At 46.4% G+C, this 12,927-nt stretch overlaps 1 protein-coding gene across 1 annotated transcript in view; it reads left to right on the top strand.

Annotated features, from left to right (window-relative positions):
* The first annotated feature begins 892 nt into the window (after positions 1–892).
* Positions 893–12,927, top strand: part of CREBBP (CREB binding protein) — a 103,681-nt gene continuing 91,646 nt past the window's right edge. The window contains exons 1-2 of the mRNA XM_029949608.1: positions 893–935; positions 5,412–6,124. Of these exons, the coding sequence (XP_029805468.1) occupies positions 893–935; positions 5,412–6,124 (756 nt within the window). The remainder of the gene's footprint in view (positions 936–5,411; positions 6,125–12,927) is intronic.

Raw genomic sequence — 12,927 nt, 5'->3', positions numbered from 1 at the left:
TACTACTTTATGTCTGTGGCTACACAAGGCAAGTGTTAAAATTGATACTGTGTTTCCTGTAACTTGGACACTCTTCTCTGTAATTCACTCATTCCTTCAGCCTGAAGGTGTTTGTAGGAGCCTGATTCACGGGACGATTTTATGTGAGGCACTGAGTAGATGCGACCCCTCTGTCATGGTCATTAAAGCCGCCTGAGTTTTGCCTGGGAGTTGATAGTATGCTTTTAAGGCTCACTCATGTCTGCAGAGTATAGAAGGGTCCTGGCCAGTACAAGATTTGATCAGCTAGATTGCGTACAGTCCAACAGAAAAATCAGTTCTGCCAGAGAATTTGGGTCCCCAGTTGCCATTCAAATGAAAAAAAAATAAGGTGTTATAGAGAAAGGAGATTTTAGAAAACCCGAGGAAGGATGTGTCTTGTGGATGATGTGCTCAGCCGCATTTGAACAGACTTTCTTCAGACAAAACTGTTTTCAAATGTTACAGGCTGGACAGGTGGATTCAGCCTCTTACTGGGGATTTAATTTGCAAAATGAAGAGTTTTTTTCAGGGTACGTGATAGTATTTCTTCACTTGTTTAAGGTGAAATACTGACCTCTGAGAATGATGAATAAGAATAGATCTTAGAACACATGTAGGATGCCTTCTCTTTCAGTGTTTAGAGGGATTGTTTCCTGGAGCAGGGTTTCTCTGAGCAGTCTAGAAGTGAAAGGTCCCTTGTGACCATGCTGCATGAGGCCTTCCACGCTGTGGGTGCCCCGGCCTTGTAGGAGCGTGACAGAGACTGGAAGTCACTAGCTGCCTTCCTCTCACATCAGCTTCATGAGAGGGACGGACTCTGGGTTGGCATCCAGAGTCCCAAAGAGAGAAAATTCCTATTGGCTGTGGAAGCATGCCAGGCTGTGTTTGCCGTGGGACAGAGAAGTCTGCCAGAGGTGAGCTCCTAGACAGCAAGGTCCCTTAAACCTCATTCAGCTTCAGCTTGCTCTCTCCTGGGTCCTCCAGTAACTTGGTGGGGAGAGGGAACCTACCTGGGATTGGAAACTAATAATGCTCAATCTTGACTCTTAGGAACTTCCGATGATTCGGATTGGTATTGCCCAACCTGTGAGTTGGGACACTGGTGTGTAGACAGCATAACTGCGTATGTTGCAATATCCTGGATTTCCTTGCTAACTCTCCGTTGTCACTTTTTCGTACTGGAGAGTAGGGGAGACGGGGACAGTGACGGTGAGAAAGGTGGTGGCGTGAGCACCGAGGGCCCTACACAAGCCATCTCCTTAAGAAGAGCTTGCTTGTGTGTTTGGGTGCACGCGCATTCACATGTGTTTGGACTGGTAGGTCAGGACGAAAGCAGAATTAGTCCATTCTTTCTGTAGCCTAATGGCTGGGAGGTGTGCTTGGACTGAAATAAGATAAGTGGTCAGGGGGACCGAAGGCCAGAGCAGCGCAGACCGAAGGGCGTCGAGCAGTGCCGCCCTGAGGCACTGGTCAGAGCCACGTGTGCACTTGGAGCCAGGCTGCAGTAACCATTAAAAAAGAAACCCAAAACGGTTAAATTTGAGAATGGCAGGATGGTGGGTGAATCTTTAAAGGTGAGATATTTTAAAGTTTTTGTGCAAGACAGAATCAGAAAAGCAGCGGGTGTGGTGCCACGTGCCCTGTGCCGGCTTTCATCCTGGAGCCCTGGCACACTGTCCTGTTTTGCAGCTGAGGGAAGTGCCACACAGACGTGGAGCAGCTTGTTCAGGGACGCATTGCTGGTCCGTTCAGCCACGATGTGGACACAGGCGTTCCACTTCTTGTGTTCCTGTTCCTTCCTCGTGGCTCACTCTCACGCCGGTGTGGGGACCCTCGCTCTGACTCCGCCAGGTTTAACTGGGCGCCCTCCCCGGGGAGGAGTGTTTCCAGACGCTTGGAAGAGCCAGTCAGGGACCTTGCGTGGGTTGTTCAAAACTTTAAATGTTAAATATTTGGAGTTCATTTTCTTCTAATAATTTACAGTACTTGACACCGACTCTTAATCCCCTCCTTGGGAAGTAGAAAGGAAACTCTACCTCTGTCATCATGGCTCCCAGTTGCTGGTTTAGATGTCGTTTCATTTTCATGTTCATACATACATTAAGGAGCATTGCATACACACACACACACACACACACACACACACACACACTCTGCTTTGTTGGGATTTTTTGGTTTGTTTTTTAAGAACACTGAGTACGGGTGCCTGGCTTGCTCAGTCAATAGGGCCTGTAACTCTTGATCTTGGGGTTGTGATTTGAGCCCCACATTGGGTCTATGTAGAGATTATTTTTAAAATCCTTAAAAAAAAGAAAGAAAGAAAAGAAAGAAAGAAAGAAAGAAAGAAAGAAAGAAAGAAAGAAAGAAAGAAAGAAAGACTGAGTAAAAATAATGTATGTGTGGCCAGAGTCTGGAAGGCAACAAAAACATTAGTTACGTTGGAGAGTTGTTTTCTTTTTACTATATTTCATGTGTTCTGTTCCCTTGTTCTCTTTTCTTTTTTCTTTTAATGTGTTCTTTGTATATGGAGACTTCAGTGAATTTCCAAATTCAGGACAACGCAATGCCATGAAAGGTGTGGAATGGAACCCACCAAATCACATTGAGATGTGGAAAGCTGGTAATTGGCAGCAAAAAGCCCTGATCAGTGGCGGTGTCTCCACTGTCTCTCGCACCCAGGAGTCAGCTCCTGTGTCTCTTCATAATTACAGGTCCTCTAGTCTTGAGGAAGCAACCCCAAATTGAGGGACATTCTACAGAACGGATGATCTGTCCTCTTCAAAAATGTCAGAGTCATGAAAGAACAAGCTGAGGAGGCTTCCCAGATGAAAAGACCCAGACATGCCAGCGAGGTGCACTGAGGCCCGGAATGGGACTGTAGACCAGGAGAACGAACGTGGTGAAGGGTATTATTGAGACAACTGGCCACATCAGAATAAGGGCAGTCAGGACATTAGGTATTGGAGCAGGGTTAAATTTCCTGAGTTTCAGAAGTGTGCTGTGTTGCTTTGTTTTTGTAAAAGGGTGTTCTTAGGAGATGTGCAGTCCAGTACTTGGGAAGAAAGGCTCATGCTGTCTGCACTTACTCTCACAGGTCCTACAAAAACTGCACGCAGGCAACTTGCAGTTGCAAGTAATTTCTGATTGCTTCTAGTCGGGTCGGATGAATTTGTATGTGTTAGAGGTGGTCTGTGCATAACCCGAATGTACAGAGAACTTCGGAGGCTGCAAAGAGGGACGGTCTGCTCTGCACTGGCAGCCTAAAGAAAGTCTTCAGAGTCACTGTGTTTAATCTGACTGAGAAGGAGGGGTGTCGTGACCGAGAGAGAGAGAGCATCCAGAAGAAGGATTTCTGCTGCATGTGACAGCTCATGTGTTGTGGCTGGAAGGTAGGGCACGTCAGAAGGTGCCAGAGGGTGGTCGGGGCCTCTCCTGATGGCCTTGTGTGCCTTAGGAAGGAGTGTGACTTGACTGAGATACCGCGATGCCTTCGGCTGCACGTTACATTAAACTTCAGCTAGAATGGCTTAAATGATAGGAACTGTATTTTCTCACAGAACGAGAAATCTGAAGGCAGGGAGGGTCCAGAGGTGGATAATTCAGCTTAGAGGTGGCTTCCTGAACCCAGAGTCTGTGGTTTTGCTGCACTTCATCCTTTCTTTACGTAGCGTGTGAGCGGTGTCTCCTCTCCTGTCTGAGGACGTTGCCACGGCTCCATGGTGAAATCTGGGGAGGAAAAGGGAGGTTTCTTCCTGAGCGTCTCTTACTATTAGAAAGGGGAACCTTGTCCAGAACAGTCTTGGCCAGGTTGCCTTCAGTTCCCTTTGCTGGGATCTCGTCCCTGCAAGAAGGTGCTTGTGGTGGGTGGCTGTCCAGTCCCTCTGCTCCTGTGGCTGGGACGGGGATGCCCTTCCTTAGAGGAACCGCGGAGCAGTCCTGCGAGCTGGCTGGGTCTGCGGTCTGGGGGTCCTGCCGCCGCGGAGCAGACCGGTCAGTCCTCTCAGAGTTGGGGGGTGGCAGCGGGAGTGACTGTGTTTAAACGACGAAGCAGACACGTGCGCTCGTCACCCCACCACTCTTACCAGTACGACGCTTCGTGTTCAGCCTGTTGCTTCCCAGCCACTGCCCACGTGCATGCACTTCAGTTGTAATCATACTTGATAAGACCTTTTGCCTGCAATGTCATTTGCGTGTTTTTTCATAACGTGTACATTTTCCTGCATTTTTTACAGTCTTTGTAATCATTTTAATAGACTTGTAGTGCTTTATAATATTATATGGTAGTTTATTAGACCTTCTGTTATTGTGGAACGGTAATAACAACAGCTAATACTGATGGAACACTTAGCCCCACAGACACTGTTGGTTGTAGTGGTTTACACTTAATTCATGTAGTCCACATGAAACCTGTGGAGTTTGGTGGCCATGATCACCCCCCACCCCCGTTTCCAGACGGAGGAGACCGAGGCGTGGAAAGTCGAGGGAACTCAGCGCTAGTAAGTGAGGAACTAGAAGCCGAGCTGGGCTCACAAGCAGGCAGTCAGGGCCTCAGGTCTGCCCACTGGGCTGGGCCACCTCCCCGTGGTGTCTGCACCCTGTCGATGCCACACGCGCTGCTCGTGTCGTGTCCTACACATCGTGTCCTTTGTGAGCGCACCCGTGGCCAGGTGGCTGCGGGGTGAAGGAGGCGTGGTTGGCGAGGGACTAGAGGTGACATAGAGGCCACGCAGTAGAGAAATGGTACTTGGAGGGGGACCGGGAAACCCTCTGTGTGCTCACACCCGGGGTTTGTATGCTGCCCGTAACCCCTTGTGTCAGACAAGTAGTTGTCGAGTTGTTTTCTTTTCCTTTTAAGTGTTCTTAGTTCCTCCATATGTCTTTATTTTCTGCAGCTTCAACACTGTGAGAACTCTTATTTTCTCTTTAGGCTAGGGTTAACTGTGTAATCACTTAAGGTTAGAGTTTAATTTCCCCAAATTGCTATTCATCTAACCTGATGCCCATTTACTTTTTTACACACGTTCATTCTTCAGAGCATCTTCATGTAATTTGGTGAAGGTTTAACTCCTCATTGATTTCCTTTAATTTGTATATTTACGTTTCTCCTCATGCTACACGATTTGATTATGGTTTTAGAATATACGATAAAATGTAGTAGGACTCCCCCCTTCTCTCATCTCTGTTTAACTTCTCCTCCTCTAAAATTTGAAGAGTAGTCTTCCTTGTTTTATTTTCCCAAGTGAAGTTTCAAATCATTTTGCCGTTACTCTTAAGAGAGGCTAGTGTTCTGGTGCAGTGCTCCTTCGGGTTAAGGTCATAGTGACATAATGAGATTTGAAAAGCTTTTACGGTTGCTTCGTTTCTCATTTCCATTTCTGTTTAATTTCTAGATTTTGGATCATTATTTGACTTGGAAAATGATCTTCCTGATGAACTGATCCCCAATGGAGGAGAATTAGGCCTTATAAACAGTGGGAACCTTGTTCCAGATGCTGCTTCCAAACACAAACAGCTGTCGGAGCTTCTGCGCGGAGGCAGCGGCTCCAGTATCAACCCAGGAATAGGAAATGTGAGCGCCAGCAGCCCTGTGCAGCAGGGCCTCGGTGGCCAGGCTCAAGGGCAGCCCAACAGTGCGAACATGGCCAGCCTGGGTGCCATGGGCAAGAGCCCTCTGAACCAGGGAGATTCTTCAGCCCCCAGCCTGCCCAAACAGCCAGCCAGCACCTCTGGGCCCACTCCCCCTGCTTCCCAAGCACTGAATCCGCAAGCACAAAAGCAAGTGGGGCTGGTGACCAGCAGCCCTGCCACGTCACAGACGGGACCTGGGATCTGCATGAATGCTAACTTTAACCAGACCCACCCTGCCCTCCTCAATAGTAACTCTGGCCACAGTTTAATGAACCAGGCCCAGCAAGGACAGGCGCAAGTCATGAATGGCTCTCTCGGGGCAGCCGGCAGAGGAAGGGGAGCCGGGATGCCGTTCGCCGCGCCCGCCATGCAGGCGGCCTCGAGCAGTGTGCTGGCCGAGACCTTGACGCAGGTCTCACCGCAGATGGCCAGTCATGCAGGACTGAACACGGCGCAGGCAGGAGGCATGACCAAGGTAAGTGAGCTGGAGTGCTCTGAACGCTTCCTACCCCGGGGGGCGGGAGCTCCTCCTCCCCAGCGGTACCGCGGTGAGCAGCCCGTTCCTGCTCCTTCCGTCTTTCCCTCTGCCCTTCAGGGTGGCAGGGTGGAGGAGGGCGAGCTGGGATCTGGAGCCCAGAGGAGGACCTCTTCCCCTGACCTTAACGTGGGACTCTTGCGGGGTGTGGGGGCTCAGTCAGTTGAATGTCTGACTCTTGATTCCGGCTCAGGTCATGATCCCAGGGTCTCGGAATTGAGCCCTGCTTTGGGCTCTGCACTTAAGTGTGGGGCCTGCTGGGGAGTCGGTCTCTCTTTGCCTCTGCCCCCTCCCCCACGCATGCTCTCTTTCTAAAATACTAAGAAAATAAAGTCAAATAAAATCTAGTATGGTGGGAACCGCTGAAGGTGCAGCAGTAGCGCAGCCTGCACTTGAAGTTGAAAACATCGGGAACGAATTGGGACTAATTGCCACTTTTCAACCTCCGAGGAAAATGTGTGCAAATAGGACCACATGGTTGAAAGAGGCACCTTCTGGGAATCAGCTTTTTGTCACATCCCTGCCTCCCGTGGAGGCTGCTCTGTCCCGCCTTTACCCTGCCGACAGAGCTCTTGCTCCGTGTACCCTTTCCTCTTGACACTTGCCCTGCGAAGTGTCTCTGGCCACAGTCCCCATTTTACCAGCGAAGGAGCTGCGTTCCGGGCTGCTGGGCTGCCTGCCATGGGCAGCGGGGAAGAGGCGGCAGAGCCCGGGCAGCGCGGGCCTTTGGGTCACAGGACAGACTCGGGAGCTGTGGTTCCCAGAGTGGGGTCCGTGGGCCGAGGGCTGTGCCCTGGCTTGCTGCCACTGGGCTCCACCGGCGTGCAGTGGGCGTGGGGCGGGGGGGGGGGGGGGGGGGGGGGGGGGGGGGGGGGGGGGGGGGGGGGGGGGGGGGGGGGGGGGGGGGGGGGGGGGGGGGGGGGGGGGGGGGGCTGTGGAAGCAGGGAAGGGAGAAGCCGAGGAGATCCTACGAGAGGCCTGGGAAAGAGGCAAGCTGGCAGGCGGGGGGCAGGCTGGTTCTCAGGGAGGGAGCAGACCCCACAGACGCCCGGGGACCGAGGTTCCTCAGTGGCAGCCACCGGAATATCTATTTCAGGTGGTATTTGGAACAGCAAATTCTAGAACAGTAGAATCATTCAGGCTGTTGCTTGAATTTGATTAGTCCAAGTGAAGGAGAAGGAAGGGTGGCACACAGTCTCTCCACTAGACTCCTGGGGCGTTAGGAGATGCATAGGAAGCCCAAGGACCCTCTTAGGTAAGGAGGGCACTGTTTTTTAATTTGGAAATAAAAACGAAGTACAGTTGACCCTTGAACAACACAGGTTTGAACTATTTGAGTCTATATATGAGTGGGGTTTTTTTTTTTAAATACAGTACTGTAAATGTGTTTTTCTTAAGATTTTGTTAATATTTTCTTTCCTCTAGCTTGTTTTATTTTAAGAAAACAGTAGGTAATACATATATATAACGTACAAAACATGTGTTAAACAACTGTTTATGCTATTGGCAAGGCTTCCGGTCAGTAGTAGGCTATTAGTAGTTAAGTTTTCAGGAAGTCCAAAGTTTTATGCCAATTTTCAGGGGGGTCAGGGCTTCAGACCCTTACATTGCTCAACAGTCACTTGTAATTCCAGACATTAAAATTGCATTTATCTCTTTTGAAATGTTGTTGAAGGGGAATGTGAAGTTCAATTTTAGTTGTCCCTGGAATTTGCAGAGGACACCTGCGTTCTAGAGGTCGGTTGAGAAGGGATTTCTGTGGGTTTACGGCTCATGGTCCGCGTCATACTTGCTCGGTCCCAGTTCATTCCTCACTGCATGCTACCCCATGGAGCTACAGGAAAAGTTACAAAATATTTTTTATTTTGGAGAATTTTAAGTCCTCTGCAAAAGTACACATAATAGTTTAATGCAAGGGTTCTCAAACATTTTGGTCTTAGGACTCCTGGATAATGTTAACCACTGTTGAGAGCCTTAAGATTTCTTCAAAATGTGCATTATATCTGTCAATATATGCCACATTAAATACTGAAACAGAATTTTGAATACCAGGCACACATTCCATTAGCTATTAAGCACAGTGGTATCACATATGTTACAGAGCTTCTGGAAAATGCCTCTATGTTTTCGTGAGGAAATGAGATAAAAAAGGCAATAATGTCTTCGTGTTTTATGAAAGTAGTTTTGACATCAAGATTCCCTCCCCCACAGAAGGCACCTTGGTTCCTTGATCAGACTTGGTGAGCCGTTGGTAATGCTTCTTCCTAAAAGTTGGATCTGGTATATGGAGACCCAGCGCCACTGTCACATGTGAACAGCTTCGAGCTCTACTCGATAAGTCCGACTTCTGGGGTCTCCTGTGTCATCATTTGTTTTTGTAGGGTTTTTCCCCTTAAAATCTGAACAATAATTCAGTTGATACGGCTCTTAAGAATCTATTAATCTCTAGGATCCTGACAATTCATTTGTTGAAGAATCTGGTTGTTTCGTTTATTAGTTCTGGGTGGTTTCCTATTGTCTGGGCTTTGTTGGTCCCTCTGTGTCATTCCGTGCTCCTTTGGCTGCCCAGAGTTTTCATTCCTTTGTGCAGAGTGATCTTTCCAACAGACTTCGCGAGTGTTCACCGTGTGGAAAGGAAGCCATACTGGTGTGGTGGAGACAGCCATCTCTGTGCCCTACAGGCACAGCCTCCCAAAGAGGCTGATGGCGAAGGCAGGACTGGGACTGGTGTTTTCTGGAAGGTTGTCATGGCCTTTGGGTGGAACAAAGGACAGTGATGGACAAATAGGAAGAGTAAGAGGTAGTGTGTTTTAAGCCAAATAAGATTAAAAAAATTTTTTTTTATGTTTCTATGTATTATTTTTGAGAAAGAGACCAAGCGTGTGGGGGAGGGTGAGAGAGAGGGAGACACAGAATCAGAAGCAGTCTCCAGGCTCTGAACTGTCAGCACAGAGCCTGATGCAGTGCCCGAACCCATGAACTGCAAGACCATGACCTGAGCTAAAATCATATGGTTAACCGACTGAGCCACCCAGGTGTCCCCCAAATAAGATTTTAAAATGCAATGGTGGGAGCACCTGGGTGGCTCAGTCAGTTAAGTGGCTGACTTCAGCTCAGGTCATGATCTCACAGTTTGAGCCCCGAGTCAGGCTGTTCTGACAGCTCAGAGCCTGGAGCCTGCTTCTGATTCTGTGTCTCTCTCTCTCTCTGACCCTCCCCTTCTCACACTCAGTGTCTCTCTGTCTCAAAAATAAATAAACATTTAAAAAATGATAAAATTTAAAATGTCCCTGATTTGGGTATATCTTAATTTATTTGACTAATGCCCTAATGGCTGTCTGTTTAGGTTGTTTCCAGTGTTTTGCTGATAATAACAATTTTGATTTATATATACATTTTTGCCCAGCTGAGTGTATCTGGTAGATAAATCCTTGGTAGTGAAACTTCTGCATTAAAGGATACTGACTTTTTTTTTCTTTTTAAGTTTGTTTATTTTGAGAGAGAGAGAGAGAGGGAGAGGGGGAGAGAGAGAGGGAGAGAGAGGGAGGGAGGGAGGGAGGGAGAATTCGGAGCAGGCTCCATGCCACCAGTGCTGAACTCAACACAGGGGTTGTTCTCACGGACCATGAGATCATGACCTGAGCAGAAATCAAGAGTCGGATGCTTAACTGAACCACCCAGGCGCCCCGGGATCCTGACGCGTTAAATAAACCTCAGTGTTGTCAGAGCCTCTCCATAAACGTGCGGATGTACACCCTCACCGGAAGCGGCGGAGCCCCTGTCTCCTGGGTTCTCACCAACACTGACAGTAACCGTCCTTTTACTGATTTGCCCTTCTCTTAGCCAAATTGTCTCTTAGGCAGAAATGGCTTTTCATGAGTTCCTGGGAATTTGTATTGTGCTGTTTATATTTTTTGTTTTTTTGTTGCATTTCCTTTTTTCTTGTTGGTTTATGTTCTTAATATTTTTTGTATGTTAAAAATTAAAACCTTTTAATAAATGGAAGGTTTCCCCTCTTTTTTATTTGCTGAGTCTGTTTTGCCAGGCATATGGGTACTTAGGTTTTAAAATTTGATAGTCTATTTTTTTTTACCAAATGGATGTTTTCAGTTTTTATAGAAATAGATTTATCCATTTTTTTTCCTGTATGGCGTTTGGGTTTTATGTCATGTTTAGGAATGCTTTCTCTATTCAAAATTATGAAGTATTCTCCTGTATTTTCCCCCTTAAGTCTTTGATCTTTAACTCAGAATTGCTTTTGACTTGAGTGAGATGGTAGAGATCTAGCTCTATGTGTTTTTTTTCCAAATTCAATTGTCGCCTTAGTACCATTTACTTAGATATCACTCGACCAGTGATGTGACATACATTTTTATTACATTTTACTCATTTTCAAATATACAGGGCTTGGGTCCAGTCCTGGGCTCTTTGTTTCATTGATCTTTGGGTGTCCTGTGCGGGAAACTCACTATCCTGCGTGTATGATGAACTTGAACACACGGCGGGGCAGCTGCTCGTCATTCTAAGATCCCAGAATTTGCTTTGCCAGTTTCATCCTCTTCTAGACGTGTCGTTCTCAGCCCTGTCTGCACAGCAGAGTTACGTGGGAGATTTCTAAAAACCTGCTGCCTGAACCCCCCTGCAGACCAGTGCAGTTAAGAAGCCCTGGGTTGTGGCGGGAGCACTTGACACTGGTTGGTTCTTCGGAGAGCAGTCCGGCTTGCGGAGTGCCGTTTCAGATCAACTGTAGGACTGTTTTTCACATTCTTAAAAACAAACAACCAAATTCTTGGAATTTGATTGGGATTGTAGTGATCTTTGTAAATCATTTAAGAAGGAATTTGACATTTTAAGTGTTAAGTTTTGTGGCTTCCTGCCTCTCTTACCCTATACATAACACTAACTTGTATGGATAACTTGTATCATTTCATGCAGTCATCTTTTGCTCAGAAGCATTGTATAGTTTTCTTGGTGTAGGTAATATGCCTTTCTTATAAGGCTTATTTCTGCATGTATTAGTGGATTTATTGTTGGCTTGGATGAATTATTCTCTTTCATTACCTAACTGACTACTGTTTTAGTATAGGAAAGATATTGATAGATACATGTCACTTTGGTAATCTGTCCACTTTATAGAATTCTTGTATTTATACTACTGCTTTTTCAGGTGATTCTCTTGGGGTTTCTCAATAGACAGTCATCTTTTGCATTATTGATACTTTCATTGTCTTCTTGCCAGTATTTCTACCAATGTTTATGTTCTTGGACATCTCTGTCTTGTATCTGACTTAGAGATGTGTCTGGTATTTTAAGTATAATGTGAGCTTTGGTTTGCAGCCATTTTAAACTGAAGCATAATCTAATCCTCATTTATCAGTTGTTGGATTTTATCAAATTCCTTTTTAACATCTATGATGATTGTCCTGTGATTTTTTTTCCTCTTCTCTTTGATTAATGTGACAGATTATCTCAGTACGTTTCCTAATATCAAACTGAACCATCATTATAATTGTGAAATTAAAAGCTAATACATTGCTGAATTTTATTTGCTAGTGTTTCATTTAGAATTTTTACGTCTCCCTAAATCAGTCAGTAGTGAGTTTGATCCAAAGTTCTTTTTTGCGCTTTGTCAGGTTTTGCTGTCAGTGTCCTGTTAACTTGGTCTAAATGATTTGGAAGCCTTTCACATTTCCTCTCTGAAATGGTTCGGCATTTGAATGGTCTGTTTCTTGAGAAGTTGAGACCTGTGGGCCTAAAGCTGTTTTTTCCCTGGGGGGGGGGGGTGGCCAGTGATGATCTTGACAACGCTCTTGCTATTTTCTGTAGATCTTGGACTTTTTAGACTGTTGATCTCTTTGATCAATATATTTTCTTTAAGAAAAGTCTAAATTTACTTCAGTTTTCAAAAGAACTCAAAATATTTACTTTTATTCCTCCTAAAAATATATCAAGTAGGTAGTGTGTAGCATTCCATGTCACAGATTAAGAAATACAGGAGCCTGATGGTTAAGTGTCTGACTTTTGATCTCAGCTCAGGTCTTGATCTCAGGGTTGTGAGTTCAAGCCCTGCATTGGCCTCTGCACTGGGCATGGAGCCTACTTAAAAAGAAAGAACCTTTGGGATGCCTGGGAGGCTCAGCCTGCGGACCCTGCTTGGGATTCTGTTTATATCTCTTCCTCTGCTCCGCTCCCCTGCTTGCACATGCGCTCTCGCTTGCTCTCTAAAATAAAAATAAACATTGTTTATGGAGTGGGGAGGACGAAGGGAAGGGGAGTAAGCATATCATACAGTTACAGAGCCAGGATTAGGTCCCACACAGTGGGGCTGCGGGTCTCGCATCACTGACCTGTGCGGTCTATTTCTGGGTCAGTTTTACAGTTTGTATCTTAATAGAAACTCTTTTCATTTCAGAATTTAGGACTCATTAACTTGAAGTTGAGTAATTATTTTTATAATTTCAGACTTCTTTCCATGTTTGTGATTATTCCCCACTTTCTTATTCCTAGTTTTGTGACTCTTCAAGAAAATATCTAAAATAGAAAACATAGGGACACCTGGGTGGCTCCATCGGTTAAGCGTCCAACTTCGGCTCAGGTCATGATCTCACGGTCCGTGAGTTTTGGCCTCATGTTGGGCTCTGTGCGGACAGCTCAGAACCTGGAGCCTGCTTTGGTTTCTGTGTCTCCCTCTCTCTCTGCCTGCCCCTTCTCTGGTCACACTCTCTCTCTCTCTCTCAAAAAAT

The sequence above is a fragment of the Suricata suricatta genome, chromosome 8 (genome assembly GCF_006229205.1).
Source record: "Suricata suricatta isolate VVHF042 chromosome 8, meerkat_22Aug2017_6uvM2_HiC, whole genome shotgun sequence".
Taxonomy (NCBI): domain Eukaryota; kingdom Metazoa; phylum Chordata; class Mammalia; order Carnivora; family Herpestidae; genus Suricata; species Suricata suricatta.
The sequence above is the reverse complement of the archived record's forward strand: the minus strand, read 5'-3'. Positions and strand labels throughout refer to the sequence as shown.